This window comes from Aquila chrysaetos, chromosome 15 (assembly GCF_900496995.4).
Source record: "Aquila chrysaetos chrysaetos chromosome 15, bAquChr1.4, whole genome shotgun sequence".
Classification (NCBI taxonomy): Eukaryota; Metazoa; Chordata; class Aves; order Accipitriformes; family Accipitridae; genus Aquila; species Aquila chrysaetos.
In genome coordinates this window covers 10,326,337-10,345,509 of record NC_044018.1, presented here as the reverse complement: position 1 = coordinate 10,345,509, position 19,173 = coordinate 10,326,337, and the positions used below count along the sequence as shown (strand labels likewise).

At 54.3% G+C, this 19,173-nt stretch overlaps 1 protein-coding gene across 1 annotated transcript; it reads left to right on the top strand.

The window, feature by feature from the left end:
- Window positions 1-2,527: 2,527 nt before the first annotated feature.
- Window positions 2,528-6,626, top strand: GDF7 (growth differentiation factor 7). Its single transcript, XM_030037615.1, has 3 exons — window positions 2,528-2,858; window positions 3,405-3,413; window positions 5,685-6,626. The coding sequence occupies exons 1-3, from the start codon at window positions 2,528-2,530 to the stop codon at window positions 6,605-6,607; spliced, it is 1,263 nt and encodes a 420-aa protein (XP_029893475.1). The 3' UTR covers window positions 6,608-6,626.
- The last annotated feature ends 12,547 nt before the right edge of the window (window positions 6,627-19,173 follow it).

Genomic DNA, 19,173 nt, shown 5'->3' with positions numbered 1-19,173 from the left:
CTGTGCGGTTGAGAGGATGGGCTGCGGGATTTCACGTCTCTCCTCCGGCACAGCCGGGCAGGATTTGCTTCTTGGGTCTGTGTACCCGCGTGTGTGTGTGTGCGCACGCGAGCCAGCTGGTGCGGGCATGTGTGCCTGGTGCGTGCAGACGTGTGTGTATATGTCGCTTGGGGTTGTGTGGGTATGTGCGTGCCTGTGTTTGGGTCTCCATACAGACGGTGAGGACAGGGATTTGGCTCTCATCACCCAGCAGCACACGGCTCCGCCACGGGGACGGCTGCGCACGGGGATGAGGATGGTGTGGTGCGAACCGCCACGGAGGAACCTGTTGCTCAGCTCTGCCAGCTTGCACCAAGCTGGGATTTGGCCCTGCTGCCCACATTGGGGGCTGAGAACAGGACTGGTCTGGGGCTGAAGAAGTTGGGGGGAAAGAAAAACCAGAGGGCACAGCCTGGCTGTCTGTTGCACCAATGTAATTTTAATTTTTAAAAGATACACAGAAAAAAAAGCAGCGACAGTCCAGTCCCTGGGAATTCAGCGAAGCCTGGGGTTCCTCGCATGCAGCAGGTACACACACCCCGATACGCGGGAGGAGGTACAGTCTCGGGTGGCCCAGGGCACAGCCCGCACTCACCGTTTTTGTACCTTTCACTGTTTCCCATGAAACCGGCTGCGTGAAAGGATTCCAGGCAGGAGGCTCCAGAAACCATTGCAAGAAGCCCAGAGTTTTACGGATAGACTTGTCTGCCCATTTTCTAAAGCTCGGCAGTCCTTCTCGTCCCATCATCCTTCCATGCTTCTGCTGACCCTTTCGGTCCCTTCCCTGGGCAGCAGTGGGAAGGGAGTGCTGCTGTACCCTGCGGCGGGGGCATCAGGAGCCCAGTCTGTGGGTCTGGGGCTGCCGGTGGAGGTGGGATTGAGAGGTGCAGGGCAGGGCAGGACAGTGTTCTTCAGCCTTCCCATCTCCGGGAAGGGCTGCCCTGAGCACTCAGCTCCGCTGCCGCCTGCTCCGGTGCTGCGAGGGCACCCAACCGGGGTCCCAGCACCCTGCCCAGGGGGGACGGAGGCATCAGGGGGTGGAAGGTCTTGTCGGATGCTTTTTTAAAGTCGCCTTTAGTGTCTGAACAGCATCAGGCTGGATTTAATAAGGGGCTGACAGAAGAAAAACAGTTAATGAAGCCTTCCTCTGCCGGCCCTTCCTCTGCCTCCTGCCCCAGCTGGGTTAGGGCTCCCGGTGGTGACCAACTGCTGGGCGGGTGGTGAAACCGTGCAAGGGGCCGCACAAAGCGTGCGAACGCCATGCGAACGCCGTGCAAACGCCGTGCAAGCCGTGCGAACACCGTGCAAACGCCACGCAAAGGCTGCGCAAGCCCCACACGAACCGCGCGGATGCCACGCAAGGTGCCGCGCGAGGCTTCGGGCCAGGCCGTCCTGCACCGCGTGGGACGGGGGTTTTTCGTGGGATATCGTCACGGGAGCTGCCTCCGTCGCTTCGCGCTGTGCGAACGTACGTACCGAGCGAATCCGCAGCTTGGCATGAGAAACCCGCTCGCGATAGTGTGACAAAGCACCTGTGAAATTACAGCAGAAAGAAATCTGAGAGGCTGCAGTGACAAATGCTCGTGAGAAGCGATTGTTGGGGGGGGCTGGTGGGGGAGAGGGGAAAAAAAGCCGTGTTTGTTTTGGCGAAACACCTACATTCCTTCAAATAAATCATCGCAGCGCTTGTTTTTGTATTTGCGGAGAAATCGCAACAGACATAACCAGGGACTTAAGAGACTTGAAATAACATCCTAGTAAATACCCCACTTTGTTATTTTAATCGAGACCCAAGGAAACATCTGAATTTTACCAAGGAAACCCTCCGTGCAAGGGAAAACATTAGCCCGCAGCCCGGCCGGGGCTTTGTTTTGCTCCGGTATCGGTCTCCCGAGGCGGCATTACCGGGGCTGACGGAGGCGCGGAGCGGCGCGGAGCGGCGCGGAGCCCGGGCCCGCCCCGCGCACCGGCTCCCCCCGCGCTCCCCCGGCCCGGCCCCGCCGCCCGGCACGGCGGGGGCCTCCAACACCGCGGCGCGGGGGGGGGGGGGGCCCCCTCCTAAATGGCGGTGGGGTGTCCCCCCTCCGGGACGGAGCGGGGGGTTCCCCTCCAAAATGGGGGGGGGGGGGCGGCTCCTCCGCCCGAAAGAGAGCCGGGGCTGCCCCGTCCCCAGCGCGGGGCCGGCGTCCCCCCCGCCCCCCGTAGAGGGTGAGGGCTGCCCCTCCAGTACGGGGCGGGGGGGTCCCCTCTCCGAAATGTGGCCCCCAAAAGGCGGGGCCGGCGGTGGGGGGGGGGGGGTGTCTCACCTGCAGGCGGAGGCGGGGCGGGGGCCGGCGCGGCGGGCGGCCGGCAGGGGGCGCTTCGGCGGCGGGCGGCGGGCGGCGGCGGCGGCGGCGGCGGCGGCGGCGGCGGCGGGCGAAGACGATGTTCAAAAGCGGGCGGGGAGCGGCGGCGGCAGCAGCACAGCGCCGAGCACCGGGCCGCCGCCATGCGCCTCCGCGCCGCAACCGCCGCCCTCTGCCTCTGCCTGCTGGGCGCCTGCCGCCTCCGCCGCGGGCTGGAGGCCGCCGCCGTGCGCGGCCCGTCGGCGGCCGCTCCCCGGCGACCCTCGGCAGCCGCGCCTTCCTCCGCCTCCTCCTCCTCCTCCTCCTCCGCCGCCGCCGCCGCCTCCCCCTTCTCCTCCCCGCCGCGGAGGGACGGGGCTCTCCGCAACGGCACCGTGGTGCCGCACCACTACATGGTGGCCCTCTACCAGCGCCTGGCCGCCCGCCGCGCCCCCGCCCGCCGCGCCGACACGGTGACGGGCTTCGCCGAGCGGGGCGCGCAGCGGTGAGTGCGGGACGCGCGTCCCCCCGCGCAGCGCGGCGCGGCGCGGCGCAAGGCAGGGAGGGGAGCTGGGACGGGCTGCCCCGCCGGGCCCCCGCCGTCGGGCGGGAGGGGTGCGGACGGGCTTGGGCTTGAGGATGGGGCTTGGGGATGGAGACGGGGCTTGGGAAGGGGCTTGGGAAGGGGCTTGGGGATGGGGAAGGGGCTTGGGGATGGGGATGGGGCTTGGGAAGGGGCTTGGGGATGGGGATGGGGCTTGGGAAGGGGCTTGGGGATGAGGAGGGGGCTTGGGAAGGAGCCTGGGGATGGAGACGGCGCTGTGCGCGGGTATGGGGATGGGGCTGCGGCTTGTGCGTGGGTGCGGGGATCGGGCTTGCGCGTGGGTTTGGGGAGACGGGGTTGCGCGTTCCTTCGAGCCCGGGTTTGGGGCCGTGGTTGCACACGGAGATTGGAGCTTTGCGCGTTGGTCTGGGCGCGGGGTCGTGCCCGGGATGGGGCCCGTGCGTTGGCTGGGGAACGGGGTTGTGCGTGGGTTCGAGCGCGGGGTGGTTGCGTGGGACGGGGTAGCGAGCGTGCGGGGATGCAGATGGAGCTTCCCGGGGTAGGGGCTGCGCGTCAGTCCTTCGACGGGAATGGAGCCGTGCGTGAGTTTGAGCACGGGAACGGGGCTGGGGACAGGGGTGGGAACGGGGCCGTGCGTGGGCGTGAGGTTGGGGTCGCCGTGGGGATGGCAAAAAGGGCTCGTGCCGGGAGTTGGGGAAAAGGGTTGCCGATGGAGATATAAGCACGGGGCTGTGCTTGAGCCTGGGCTCGGGGATGGCGATGGGGTTGCACATATGCAGCCGGGGTCAAGGATGACGCTCGGGGCTGGGGATGCTCTTGGGGAGGGGGGGCGAGGTGCAGCCGAGCCGGGACAGGGCGGGCAGGGCTGCGGGCACCTCCCGCCACCTGATGCGCTGCCCGGCACCCGGGGGGGGGGGGCAGGGTGTACGGTGCAGTTTAGGGGCAGCTTCTCCGCGCAGCATCCCCGGGATCGGGAGGGAGAAGCCCTGCCAGAGCCTTTGCAGCCCGAAAAACTCCCCGGGGCACCGCGACGGGCCGGGACGGGGAGGGAGCGCGGCCGCGCTCCCTCCCCGTCCCGGCCCGTCGCGGTGCCCCGTGGGAGGCTGCCGCAGAGCTCCGGAGCCGGCTGAGCTCGGCAGCTTGGTCCCCTTCTCCCTCTCCCCCCCCTCCCTTTTGCCCCCTTCAGACCCGCGTATCTAATGATAATAATCAAATAAACACATATGCGTACTTAATTTTTTTTTAACATATATATGTATATATATATATACACATTGCGCCCTGCCGGCGAAGCTTGCTCGGCTGGGGAAAAAAGAAATAAAATCCCGATCGAATAAAATGAAAAGACAAACTGAAAAGCAGCCCCAGCCTCTCCCGGTACCTGTCGCTGGCTGCCCCGGGGGTGGGAGAGCGGCGGCTGGTGGTGCGGACCCCCCCAGAACCCCCCCCCCCCATCCCCAAACCCATACGCAAGCCCCATCCCCAAACCCAGCAGGGGCCGTATCCTGCCGGCAGCCTTTGCAGGGAGGTTTTTGCTGAAAGCTGGTGGGGAAACGGCGAGGAAGCGAGGTGGGACGGGGGGGAGGATGCTCCGGTGGGAGGGTGGGCAGTGCCCGGCTGGGGAGAGCCGGGGGAAAACTGCGCACAGGTCCTGGGAAGTTTCAGCGCAAAACGAAACCAGATGAACTCTTCAAAGGGATCTCCTTAGCTGCTCTTTGCTGGAATTTTAGATCTGCTTTTAAAATAAAAATAATAATAGTAGTAGTAATAACGATAACAGCAACAACAGCAACAACAATAATAACAATAATAACAATAACAATAACAACAATAACAGTAATAGCAAATGACAGGGAGAAACATCTTTCCCCCCCGGAGGGCAGTGCAGGCTGCAGCCCGGCGGCACAGGGCTCTGCCGGCAGCGGGTCGGGGGGCTTGGGCACAGCACCAAAGTTTGCAGCATGCTCAGCTCAGGTTTCTTGTTAGAGAGGGGAAAAAGAAAACCCAGCCCTCCCAGGACTCATTCATCTCTTGTTCCCCAAGCTCACCTCCTTTGGGTTGTTTGTTGTTTTTTTTTTTTCCTTTAATTCACATCGAGTATATTTAATCAGTCTGTGTTTGGGCTTTGGATCCACCAAAAATAGTGACAAATTCAAGCTGGGCTCACTTTCAGCTTCTGGGAGTGCCTCTATCAGACACCCCGAGGCACAGAGTCTGTGTCCCTGACGTGTGTGCCTGTGCCTGCCTGTGAGGGAAAATGAGATTTTTCACAGCATTTCACTTGGTATGGCTGGGGCTGGGGGAGTGTGTGACACTTAGGGCAGAAGAAATCAGTGACAACCTGCTGATCGGGGATGGGACTGTGCTGTGCAGGTTCAGATGGGGTTTCTGTGCCAAAACAGGATAGTGATGCAGCTGGAGGCACTGAAACACCCGGGAGAAGGCAGAGAAGCCACCTCGGGTCCCGAGGAAGAGCGCTGATGAGAAGCCATTTGTTTGAATTGATTCCTCCCTCCCTTTCTGCCTTCTCCTCCCCATTTTTTTTCGGTGCCTCCAGCCAGGGTGACGCTCCTGGATGGAGGGCACACGGGCTGTGTCCCTGCTGGGATGCTCAGAGAGCCTTGCTGCAAGGCGATGGTCTCCCCCGCTAGCTCTGTGTCCCTTGCACCTCTGTAACAAGAGCTTGGCTTCAGTTTGCTGGGGTTTTATATTTTTTTTTCCCTTTTTTTTTTTATTTTTTGTTTTATCTCTTCCAGATGCCTCTCCGTCTGCCCCCGAGCAGCGCTACCTCTTCGACATCTCCAGCCTGCCCGAGGCAGAGGAGGTGACGGGTGCAGAGCTGCGGGTCCTGCGTGCCCTCCCCGAAAACCGGAGCTTGGCCCTGTCCCCCGAGGGCACCTTCCACCACCTCCTCCTCTTCACCTGCCCAAGCCGGGACGGCGAAGAACCCCGGCTGCTGGACTCCAGGGCTGCAGACATTTTGGACGCGGGCTCCTCCAGATGGGAGGTGTTTGATGTCTGGGAAGCCCTGCGGGATCGGAGGGAGAGGTCTCTCTCGGGCAAGCTGCTGTGCTTCCTGCTGAGGATCGTCTCGGATCAGTCAGGACGGCTCCTGCCCCCCCGGCAGCTGGGGTTCAGCAAGCCGCGGCCGCAGCCCCACGAGCGAGCCCTGCTCGTGGCCTTCTCCCGCACCCAGAGGAAGGAGAACCTCTTCAAGGAGATCCGGGATAAGATCAAGGCCCTGGGCAGCCCCCCCTTCCTGGAGCCTCCCGATCCCGGCCGGGAGGCGTACTCCAAGCGGAGGAAGAGACGGACCACCATCGCCGCCCGGTCTGGGGGCAGAGGCCACGGGAAGAAGGCGAAGACCCGCTGCAGCAGGAAGCCCCTGCACGTGAACTTCAAGGAGCTGGGCTGGGACGACTGGATAATCGCCCCCCTGGATTACGAGGCGTATCACTGCGAGGGGGTCTGCGACTTTCCCCTGCGCTCGCACCTGGAGCCCACCAACCATGCCATCATCCAGACCCTGATGAACTCCATGGACCCGGAGTCCACCCCCCCCAGCTGCTGCGTGCCCTCCAAGCTCAGCCCCATCAGCATCCTCTACATAGACTCCGGGAACAATGTGGTTTACAAACAGTACGAGGACATGGTCGTGGAGACGTGCGGCTGCAGGTAGCAATTTCTGCAGCTCTCCCCCTCCCCACCCTGCCCTGCCCTGCCCAGCCCCATTTTATATATATAAATATAAATATAAATATATATATATAAAATATATATATATACATACACATTTTGATGTGTGCCTTTCCAAAAACCAAGCTTGGAGCAGGTGTCCCCTGCCTTCCCGGGGCCACCCTCGCCAGGAGCCCGGGAGGGATGGGGCATGCCCCCCCCCCCCAGGCAGCGAGGCTGTAGATTGCCCCCCCCCAGGCCCTCTCAAAGAACGAGCGATGCCCACCACCCACACCAGGTTTCCCGGGGCTCAGCCAAGGGTGATGCGCTGCAGCGGGAGGCTGGGCTCCCCACTCGGAGCTGCCCTCATCTCCATGCCTTGCCCGCTCCCCCCCCCCCCCCAGGGAGGGGGGCACACAGCCCGGCAGAGCCCCTGGGGGTGCCCGCTCAGCCACCAAGCTCTGCCTGATCCGCTTGGTTTGCCCAAGCTGAGCTGACACCTTCTTTCCCAAAGGTTTTGGAAAATGTCTAGCCAAAATTGTCTTGGGGAGGGGGTATCCTGGGGGGGGGAACGGAGCGGTGGCTGTGGCAGAGGGTTCAGGCCAGCATCATCCTCCGGCTGCAGCAGTGGGGTGGAGGGGAGATGGGAAAGCTCTTTTCTTTGAGTTAAAGGAGTTTTTCTGGCTGCCTTCAAATCGCTGCCCCGGGTTTGCCAGGGGAAAAACGAGGGATCCTTGGGGGAAGGTGGGGGGTGGAGAACATATGGCCACGGGGGGTTGAAATCGTTTGGTCCAGGCCTGTTTGCAGTGGGGAGAGATTTGTGAGTCTGCTGTTGGGGACAGGAAAGAAGGTCCCCGTAACTGGAGGCTAAAGCGAGAGCCAGGTCTGAAGTAGAGCTCGTGCTCTCAGCAGAGATGGGAACGGCCCTGGGAGGTGTTAGCTGGGGATGCCCTGGCTCCTGGTGGGCCGAAGCGCTGGCCCTCTTGCCGATGTCCTGTGGGAGGTACCGGCTGGTGGGTGCCCTCCCTTTCCTGCACAAAACCCCATTTTCAAGGCACACTGGGCACCCGGCATCAGGCCCACGAGTCACACAGCCGTCCTCAGTGTGTCTGGACAGAAGCAAAGTTCCCAAGATCCCCGGGGAAGAGCCATTTCGCTTAGGTTCTTATTGCAAATAGTCTCTATAAAAAGTGCTAAGCTCCACCCTACCTTCCTTTGGCACCGATTTCCCAGCGAGCTCCGTCCCGCCCCGGAGCGCCTGCCTTTCCCCGCTCCATTAAGGGAGCCCGGATCCGCCGGGAATGGACATTTCCCATGCAAACGGCTGAACTCCGCCCTCGGAGACTGCTACGTAAAGCGGGGTGCTTTGAGCCACGCTGAAAGGGCTACAGGATTTTAGTAACTCGGGAGCTGAGTATAAATTATGCCTTTAAATCAGAGAAGGCTTGCATCCATGCCAAGGCGTGTTTTGGATGCTGGCAAGCGTTTCTGCTGCTCCTCGGTGGCTTTAGGTACTGAACTTCGGCTTCATGGCTGGGTTGGCTTAGACCAGAGGTGTATTTGCACAGATTTTGCTTTTGATGGTTTGTTTTTTACTGGCGGTAAAGGTGTTGGCGTGTAAACATCAGTGATCATTAGCGACGGTAGTTTGCTTTTGGGAGAGATAAATCCGTGCTGGAAAACATGTTTTTTTCCTATATAAAGCCAGTTGTCCTCCATCGCAGGGGTGTTCTGCTAGGGAGGGCTGAGCCGAGCCAGGGCAGAGAGGGGGTCACCTCGATGAGCTCTACTGAGATCCAAATGATCTCAAAGGTCAGGAAAGCCTCAGTGAGGGTCCAACAGCCTCCTCCCCCCAAGAAAATAGTACATCAGCAGGGAGTAAACCGTGCACATCAATAACGGTGATATATCTGCTGGGCTAAACCCCCCCAGCCTCCCTCCATCCTCGCCCCACTGAGGTCTGCTCTGCATCCCCAGGCTGTGGCCGGTGGCAGCTCAGGGGAGCGAGTGTGGTACCCGTAAGTCTCGTGTAAGCTCCTTGACACCCATGGAGCTCCTCTGGCTTTACATCCGCCTATCCGAGAGGAAAATCCGGCTCCCTGCCTCAGCGTGAATGTAAATATATATTAAGCGTGGTGTACACATACCCAGGGGGATGTTCAGAGACGGAGGTTAGTGGGGGAGAGGAAGAATCAGGTCCATGCCAGTGGGTTTTCTCACTGTCAGCATTTGCGGGGGGGGCGAGATGCAACTAGTGGGTGAGGAGGGGTCGGCAGGAGGGCTCACGGCTTTCCTCTGACCTTCGGCTTTAGCGCAGGCGGTTAGGGGAAGGAGGTTGGCACGAGCAGCGCTGGAGCTGCTTGCTCTGGAAACACTGCGTCATTTATAAAGTTACCAAGCTTTCAAAGTACCTAATTTTTCAATCGCTGTTGGTTGCTTGATAGTTTTTCTCACTGCTGAGACAATTTTTTTTAATGTTTTCGCTTCTTTTACCCCCTCCCCTTCCTCCAAATATTTGTGGTGGAGGTTCGTGGGCAGTTCAAATCCAGGCAAGATATATATAGCTCCTGGCAGCTCCCTCTGGCTGGTGGCTCTTGTGAGCCTCGGCCAAATGGGTGGCCTGAGACCTGTTCCTGTGGGACCGTGTCCGAGGGGGTGCTGATGCCAGAGACCCCGGTTCTTGTGGCTCCTTTTCAGCCACAGCTGCGGGGAATGGACAGACAGACAGACGTCACCCACCTCAGGTCTGGAGGTGGCCGACGGAGAGCAGGGTGACGGGTTGGGTCTCGCGATGCTTTACCCCGACCCCAGTGCTGGGGTGCTGTGCGCTGCTGGGGCTCTGTCCTGAACCCCACGATTGCTTCGCTGGCCCTGGTGAGAAAAGCCGTGGCTCAGTCGCTGCAGTCCCGTAGCCTGGATCGCTACGATAAACGGGGAGGGGGAAGATTCGGGAAGAGCGCAGAGGCCGCTGCTGACAGCGATGCCATCCATGGTTTTGCCCACGCGGGAACCAGTCCTGGCTCTCCCGGCTGCAGGTATCTCTCCTTAAACAGGCATGTTTGGCGGTAGAGCAAACTTCATCCCCCGCCGGGGTGAGCCCAGCGGCTGTGCGTCCCTTTGCATTCACACCCGTGGTGGCAGCACCGTGCCAGCTGCTCTATTAAAAGAGCATCTCTTCCTTTCCCGGGCAAACAACCTCTGGAGGACAACAGGAGGGCGAAGGATGGCGTGGTACCCTCTTTCTGCTTGCCTACGGGGACAGGGAAGGGCAGTTCCTTCCCTGGGGCTGCTCCGGGGGGATGCGTATGAGCAGGGCAAGGCTGGAGGGGAGCGGGGCTGGGGCTTTCGGTGGGTAACTGTGCCGCTCCCCCCCGGGCAAGAGTATCGGCCGCAGCACTTGGCGGTCACATTGCTCGCTGCTCCCGGAGGAATATTTCCAGAACAAAAGCCACCAGCCCTCCCTTGCGAGGGTGGACTTGCATGCCCATGTGCTGGCGGCAAGGACTGCCTCTCCGTCCCCGTGCAGATTCAGAGATTGCACCCAAACAGTGGGATTAGGCTGGGGATGCAGTTATTGGAGCCGTTGCAAACGGAGGTGCTGAGATCCCAGAGGGATGCGAAAGCCTTTCCCGGGCAGGGAGGTTCCTGTGGCCGAGGTGCTGCAGCCCTGCTGAGTTGGGGAGCAACATGGGGATGTGTCTGCAAAGGGCACGGAGGATTAAATCCTGCCTTTGGAGGCAGGTAAGCAGGGCATCGGCTGCAGGACGGCACTGGCCCAGCCCAGCCCAGCACCCCAGCCCCAGAGCTGGTCCCCCGCGGAGCATCACCCTCTGAAACCATAGAAACTGTCCAGGAAAAATATAGTTCTGATCAGTCGCCTCTTGCCTGAGCTGATTTTTGGGCACATCTGAGCACTATAAATAGGAGACTAGAGGTTGAACATGGACAAATGTGAATTCAGTAGACTCAGAGTGATTTTAACGGATAATTATAGGTTCTCAATCTGCAGTATTTATACAACCTTTCCAGTTAAAACCCCCATAGTTTCCATGCAGAGTATATTCTCCTGGAGGATTTGTTTGACCTTCAGCACCATTTTTATCTGCAGGATATAATTACAGTGAAGCTAGAAATATAAAGCATTTGAAAAGGACTATGTATCTACGCTTAACTGGCTCCCTCCCCTCTTACGTGGGAACGCAATTGCGCAGGAGCAGGGAAACTCGCAGAGCGATCCCATTTGACTGGGAAGCGCTGGGGCTGCGATTCGGGGAAGCACGCGCGATCGGGACAGGACTGGTGCATGTGCCTTGCCTTGGGGCTCCTTGAGCTCTGTAAAACTAAGGCCTGTGCTTAAGCCGCTGCCTGCACTGTGTCCTGAACCACCCCCCCGTCTGGTGGAGTCCCATAGCAGGGACAGTCAGAAGCAAAATGGCTTTATGCCCAGTTTAACTGCCTGATGACCAGGGGTGCTTCTGGCCTAGAAATAATTCCCAGAAAACAGAAATTTTATCCTTTTTTTTTTTTTTTAAGGAGTAATTGTTTTTTAATTCTTTTAAGGGGATTGCCTAACACCCACCCACCCCCTTTTTTTTTTTTTTTACATCCTACTTCAAATCCAATGGTAGAAGGGAAATGAGTATCCTTTGGCAGGGAGAAGGATGTTCATATGGAAAAGGACTTGATTCAGGCTTGCAGCAACTTCACCCTGGTGTAGCTGCATTGATCCCAGAGGCCTTACTTCAGGTCAGCGCTGGCAGACGGAGCCATGTCCTCTTTGGCTGTTTGCTGATGCTTGGCATAGCCGTAAGGAAAAGACTGGAAAGGCACCACTTCTGATTAAAAGCAAACCCCAAGCCTTGAGCCTGCTGCTCAAATCTGAATGCCAGCGACTTCTGTGTATATTTGCACCAAACGGATTTTAACTCACGACTTGATTACACCGCTTTCGCTACTGGACAAAATTGGGCAGGCCCGCAGTGATTTATTGGTCACGCTCCCATTGCAAAACAAGCAGTTCCTTTTACTGTTGGCAGTTTTAAGCCCTTATCCCACAAACCCAAAAGTGTGTGTTTAGGGAGAGTCACCCGTGCTGGCCCCCACGTAACAGCAGACCGCTGTTTGCAGTGCTGCCTCTTGCAGGGAAGAGATGAGAGAGGCTGGGGCATCGCTTAGGACGCCCTGGGGATGTGGGTCCCATGGGGCTACATCTGGGCAAACGGAGCGGAGCACCTTGGGGTGCTGAGGGGATGCCTTTGGCTTTGCTCTCCACACTTAACAGGAGTTTTGCCATGAGATTCGGCCTGATGTGCTTGTCTGCAATAGCAGTATCTCGGTATTCACATCAAAAAAGACATGACATATGTTGATGTGACAGATACGTCATGAATACCAATCCACTGACCAGCTCATACGTTGGCGTAAACCTGGTGGGAATGTTATGGTTTCCTGCTGAGCATGTAGCAAGTCCTGAAATACGAGTGCCTTGTCTTTTGTCTGCGTTGGGGCAGCACGGCCATGTGTCAGGGAGAAAAAAATCCTGCGTGGGGCAACGGCAGTGAGAGTCTGGGTATTGCCCAGGGGTTGTCACCTGAAATGGGGCTGTGCCACTGGATTTGAAAGATGGTCAGACCGAACGGCTATCAATCAATCACATGGACCTTGGTTGGGCAGTTCCACCAAATTGCTTGCTGTGTCTCCTGTCCTGGGTGAAACCAGAGTTGCAGTGTGAATTTTTCACTCTTCACATCACCCTCTGGGGAGGTGAGTGGGCAGGAAAACCTGTGTGAGCAAAACCAGGCTCTGGTCTTTGAGACCATCGTCATCCTTCTTTTGGGTCACCATGACCAGCAGATGGAGATACCGTGTGTGTCCCACTGGCATCAAAGCAGCCTCCCCGGCATCGGGGATCCCTTTACAGCTACGTGGGGTCCAAATGGGGATGCTGGGCGGCAGGAGCAGAGTGCAGCAGTGTGCTCAACGCCAGAAGTGTGTCCTCCATGAAAACACATCAGGGAGAGGAGTTGGGGAGTAACTGTCCCATGGATGGAGTGTTGCTGATGGCCAGGAGCCTGTGACCTTGCGTGGTGGGGGGAGAATTTTTCTGCCTTTCCTGTCTTTGAATTAATGGCTGGTAAAAGAGCGAGATGTTCCACCAGGCTGGTGTATGTGACACCTTGAATTTTGTCCTAAGCTGGTTTGTGTCTTCCATGGTAAAACGAGGTGCATTCAGCCTTTTAAGGCTTTTTATTCCTAGTACAGTGTGTTGTGAGGTACACAGAAGTGCAAAGACGTCTCTGAAAATCAGGTATGCCCTATCAGCAAGCGTTCTGGACCTTCAAAAAAAATGACCAAAATTTGGAACTCCTGCTGGTGTAACCCACTGCACAAGGACCCCACCCTATATCTCAAAGGATGTTTTGCAGCCTTGCACCTCAAGACATGTGTAGCCCATGGGGCCGCTTTTTCCTTTTACTGGCACCAGCATCTGAGCAGCCCCCTGATTTACCGCGCTGGAGAGCAGCCTGATTTGCAGGGTGGTGGGAAGGAGCACACCGGCAGGCTGGGTGATGCACCGTGTTTAACTTTTGGCTGAGCAGACCAGGATAGGAAGCAGCAGAACGTTTTCATGGAGATCGGTATTGAAAAATCTTAACCTGAAGCTTGATCCATTCCCAGAAATGGCTGAAAATGAAACCCAGCCATTTTTCAGTGGTTTTTCAGGTTTTGCTCTTCATTTTTCTGTCATCACCACTTACTAGTTCATTCGTACTTTTTGTGAGCTCTTTTTTCTGCCTTGACGCTCGTGCTCATGCTTTGGGTTTTCAGGATGGGGAGTGCGGAGACTTGCTGTGGTGTTTGGTGGGCGAGGGGAGAGTGGGGAAGGAAAGGCCGAGTCCCGGCAGCGGGAGGCCGGGGCGCAGTCTGTGCCCTCGAGCGGGGGACGGCGAGGGGACGGGTCTGGCAGGGTTGAAGCCGGTGGGAGGAGAGGACCTGCTCACGATGGGTCACGCGCTGAAGTGCTTTTCTGATGGAAGGTGGGAGTGTTGGGGTCTCCCTTGCCCTCCGCTTTGCCACGGTGTTAACCTACGCTGGTGGCACCCAGGTCTCCGCCATCAGACAAACGAGACTCAGAGGCTGGGTCAAGCCCAGCCTCCCCGGGAGCTGTGGTGTTGGCTTTGGTCCCAGTTTTTGGGGAGACAGTAGCGTTCCCCATGGTGTTTCATTCATTTCCTCCATCCTGCCTTGGCAAAGAGAGAGGAGGGCAGCAGGAGGGAAAAAAAAAAAAGAGGCAAAGTTTAGGGCTCCCTTGCTCCCAAGCTGGTCATCCCAGGGAGCTGTGTGCCAGCTGTGTGCCGGGAACTGCCAAGGGCCAAGGGGCTCACAGGAGCTCAGCCGTCAGCAGAGGAGCGTGAAATAACATCCGCAGGCCAGGAAAAGGGATGGTTGCGCATGGAGGGGCCGGGCTTTAGTCCTCAAAGAGGTGCCAAAGTGAAGTAGTTGTCTGGGCGGTGATAGCTGGGGATGGGGCATTTTGTAGGGGCAGCTCGTTCCTTCCTCAGCCAGGGAAGGGGGTGATCACGTTGGTTATATTCACCCCACGTGCTGTGAGTGATTAACCTCTTAAATAGTGCCCAAAAGGAAGGATCTAGAGTTTCTGAGGTGCTGAGCATCCAGTGTTCCCACGCGCTTCAGTCGAAGCCGCATTTGCGAAGTGCCTTTGCCAGTCAAGCTCTTACAACCTGAGGAGTAGATAGGGGCTTTGCCCACCTGGAGTCACCGGCTCCGTTTCGTGCTGCGGCTCTTTGCTGGAGAAGCCGGTGGAGATGCTGCTCACAAGAACTAAAGGCATGTCTGCGCAGGAAAGACCTGCTCCGCTCTTGGTGCTCCCCACTTTAGATGCAGGCGGGAGCAACATCAGCCCCGCTCGTTGATCCAGTTTGCTAAATCACTACGTATCCCATCACCGCTTGGTCTTTTTCTGAAGTCAAGTCGACACTATCTGGAGCTCCTTTGACAAAACAAGCCTCTCTGCTGGTCAGTCGTGGTTTTATTTATATGTTCTTTTCTTTGATTAGAAAGGAAAATATCAAAAAATGAAAAAGGACTCACATTTCCAATAGCTGTATCTCTAGTAGTTATAATTTTTGAAGCAATACTCGTATCCCTGTGTGTGCCTCTAAACTATCCATGTATTTGTTCAGCTTTTTCAGGTCTGAGTGTGTGAAATCTCTCTAAAGAAGATAGGTCTGTAAGTGATGGTGTAAATGCATTGTTTGTATGTATTCTAAAGTTTGAATAGATTGTACATATGGGATTGTAAATGAACTGTAAACAGCAATCTATATTTTCTTGAATATATTATATAGCAGTATATATTTGTTAAATAAGTATTCTTGTATACTCTTCAATAACCTTTTTAATATTTTGTACAGATAAGTTTATTAAATATTTTATTGATAAATAGATCTGTGCAAGATTTTTTTTCTTTTGAAGACTTGTGCCTGTGTCCCGAAACCAGATGGCTCATGTCACAGCAACCTTCATAAGTCACCCTTAACTCCTGGGCTACCTAAGATGTTAAAACCAAAAATGAAAAAGCTGTTCATTTTACACTGCCTTCCTTGGCAACCTCAGGTACTTTCCAAGAAAAAAATCACAGAACAGTGAGTGTTTGCGATGGATTTATCATCAAAATGTACATCCCTTTTCTTTCCTGTGTTTCTGAATACAGTTTACCTGCCTTGACAGTAGCTACCCAGCTGCACCCAGCCAAAGAGGAGTCTCTCCATTCACAGAAAGCTTTAGAGGCCCAGAAACATTAAATTGAAGGGCTAAACACGAGAGCTGGAAAAATATCCCCTGCTCACGTTGTGCTTGTGACCACACAGAGCTGGCCTGATGGGTTTGACTTGAGCACAGGACTCTGCCCCTGAAGGTGCCCGGCTCCCTGTGCTCCCCGCAAAGGCAGCCCGAGGCGATGGCTTTCCAGAGGGGTGTGGGAGGAACTCGATTTGATTTGGTTAGGTCTGGTGAAAACATCCCCTTCGGGAATGTGGAAGAAATTAGGTATTTCAAAATTTGGGAAATGAAAAAATACCTGGAAAAATGTAGTAGAGAGTTATTTTCCCCCAAATCAGGTCAGGTGGTTTCGTTCCTGTTAGGTACCACTGGTATATGTGATACATCGCCTAGCACTGAAGAGATTAAGCTATTAGTACTGCAGCAAAATTTTTGCCGAAGATTGCTTTTAATTGAATATTGGTTTTTATTCTTCCATTCCTCCCTCTTTTGAAGTCTTTTTTTTTTTTTAATAGCTAAATGAACCACCCTGGGACGTGAAACCCTTTTGCATTCCTAGTAGGTGATCTTTAAAAGTTATGGGTCATCCAGAAAGCAGAGAATCTGTAAGATTAGCTTAATCATTTGGGGAGGGCTGTCAAATAGCTATGTAAGTTTTTATTATCTGCTTTCAGTAGGACATTATAGTGGCAGAATCAGAAGTTTCAGGGAGAGTGAGTTGCTTTAGCATGTGCTCCTGCAGTGGACGTCACCAAAGTGCCTTGGAGACAGCGAGTGAAGGCAATAGGGTTAAGACTGCCTCTGCTACATCCCTACTAACAATACTGTGAACATGCAGGTGTGGAGTAGGGCACATTTGGAAGCACAGAAGAAGTCTTCAAGGCATCAGGTGTGTGTTTCAGTCACAGCAGAGCAACCTCAGATTTCGAGACCCAGGAGAAACACATGGAGAACTGACAAGAGGTTTGCCTGAAGGACTTAAAAATGAATTCTTACAATACCGGTATTTTCTAAGCTGTCCCTTCACCTTAAGCACACCCACAAACACATGGCTCTGCTGAAGTGAGGCATGGTGATTTCTATTCCCGGGGCACATGGAGTGACATACCAAGCACGAGCCACCCTTCGGGCAGTATCCTGCATCCTCACATGCTCATTTACAGTCTCGTCGGCTGAGGGGGTCTTTTGGCACAAGTTCTCCAGCTAGGCATGCAGAAGATCTGCCGTCTGCACTGAAATCAGTGGGAGTGGTGGGTTTGCTTTCAGTGGAGACAGGTTTTTAGTCCATAGTACTAACACAGCACTTCAGACTACTCATGTGATTTACAACATAAACTAGTTAATCCTTATATATATTCTGAAAGCCAAGCATTGTCATGGTCAGTTTATATTTGAGAGAAATCAGAGGCACAGCAAGGTCACACACTGATACAATGGAAGAAAATGCAGAGCACTGCTAAAACAGGACATGTAGTCTGACTTGGACACCTAGTGACTTAGCCCTGAAGCAAATGCCTAAGTCTCTTATGTAAAAAAAAAAATAGTTGGTGCCTGCCAGGAGCTCCAGAGGGAGATCTGGTACCCCTACATAGAGATATCTAAGTTAGACAAGACAGGGAATTTAGACATCTGGTTTGGGAGCACTGCTTTATGAATTGGGGGCAAGTTAGGTGAGCCAGGTCTATTGTGCTTGGAGCGCCAGTTTATCTCTTAGCACCTAATCCAAAGTCCAGTGAAGTTAGTTTTAATGTATACATTAACTTCAGTAGGTTTTGGACCAGGCTTTAGCATCTGCTCGAGACTTACCTGAAGCCTCTCAAGTACCATCCCATGTGGTCTTCTGTAACGCAGACCAATTCAGGAGATGCTTGGGGATATCACTGGGACGTGTTTGCTGTGAGGCAAAACTGCAGTCCCAAAGTATTCTAGTATGAGAATTTTATCTTATTTTCAGTACCTGATACTAGGCAGGCATGTTTTCATTACTGTGAAAACTTAAATCCTCATTATCACAGAGTGTTAGTTCCACAGGAATCCTGCTATGTTGCATTGTCCTAGTTTGGTGCATGTTAGTAGGAATACGAGGATAAAAGGAAACTCCTGTCCAGCAGGTAATACTTTTGTACCGAAGCTCTTTGTTCATGTCACGTCACCTCTGTTGTCCTAGTCTCAGTCAATCGATCACTTGGGTCTCCCTAAGCCTGTGTGCACTCCTATTGACTTTAGCAAGGCTGTACTGGGGCTGTAATTGAGTTACACAGGTTCCTTCCTAATAAACACTGGTGACTTGCAGTACCTCCTGCACAATAAGAGCAGATGACATTAAGGCTTCAAAAACTTTATATTCTGCAAATGGTATTCCTGTTTCTAAGAAGTTAGATTGGAACAGCGGGATCCTTATCAAATTTTAAGGGTGCCTGTTAGGGAAAAGGAGTAGCTGAGTCCTGACCCTGGGAAAGCCTTTTTTCCCCCAATTACAAGCCACCATACACAAGGATTTCTCTTAGTATATGAAGCACAGTGTATTTAAGAGCTTGGAGGCTTTAAAGCAAGTTTGTTGAAGATGTTCTTAAACTGGGAAAATGGGGGGGCACCTTCCACTGCCTCTTTCATTGCGAACGACTTCAAATAGGATGGCAAAAAATCTCCTTCGAGTGTCTGACTGGCAAACACTGCAGTCAGATACAGAGCGAGTCAGATGTTTTAAACAACATTCTGCATTTTATTAGCTACTGCAAACTACTTTCCACAACACAAATACTTTCCTGCAAGCATGTTCCTGCAGTAGGTGGACTGGAAAAACCTAGTCCATTTACTATCAGCTTAAGCACTTGAAAACAGCCTCTAACGAAGTCTCTCCCTGCCTGTCCCATCTGAGCATGCGTGTTAGCCCGTTTCATAACTTCTGCATGATGCTACTGAGATCAACGATCGCTTCTGGCAGCTGGCTTGTACTGTTACTGCTGTATCTGCTGCTTGTACTCAAACCCCATCAGCTGTTCCAGAAATATATGCTGTTTTAATAGTTCCTGGTCATTCACTAACGTTCTCTGGATTCTTATTTTGTAAATGTGCCAGGAAAGAGAACATTTGCCTCCAAGTGAAGAGCCTCAGAAACTTACTGTAGTTGGGAGTCTGAGTGTGACCTGTGACACAGAATAAAACAAGTCCCTCGGGTCTAGTAAGTTTATCCAATGCAGTAATAGTTTGAGCAACTTTATTAATGATAACATTGAACATCTTGTTTAAAGTCTTTGCTTGCTGGCAGTTAGCTAGACCAAAGAAAGGGACGGGAAGTGGATGCATGTATAAACCCATTTGCTCTAAAATAAATATGTAAATGACCTCAACTGCAGAGAAGAGATTATCTGTTGTGGCTCATGTATGCAATCTGTCTCCTGTGAGTCAAGAAACTGGTGTTTAGCTTGGAGTCCAACTCCAAATTCTTCACCATAAACACTGGGCAAGCACTCATCAAGCTTCCTGAAGGGACAAATCTCGCTAATCCACACACTCTATAGTTCATTCAAAGCAGCAAACACGGAGCTGGAGGGAGCAAGGGGAAACACTGATTGATTATTTTGGAGTGTCTCTGGATAAAAATGCTTGAGTGAGTCAGGTGCCTACCACCCACTGATTTTCTCTGCACTTAGCAGATGTCTACATCGCATGTGAAATTTGGGGTTTGGCAAGTATTTTTGTAAATTTTGTATGCATGAAGTAATGAAGAAGGTGAACTGAGACTAAACAAGTTATCAAATAGTCAAG

Bases quoted from the DNA above. Each gene is read 5' to 3' on its own strand.
- GDF7 (XM_030037615.1), top strand. From the start codon at position 2,528: ATGCGCCTCCGCGCCGCAACCGCCGCCCTCTGCCTCTGCCTGCTGGGC.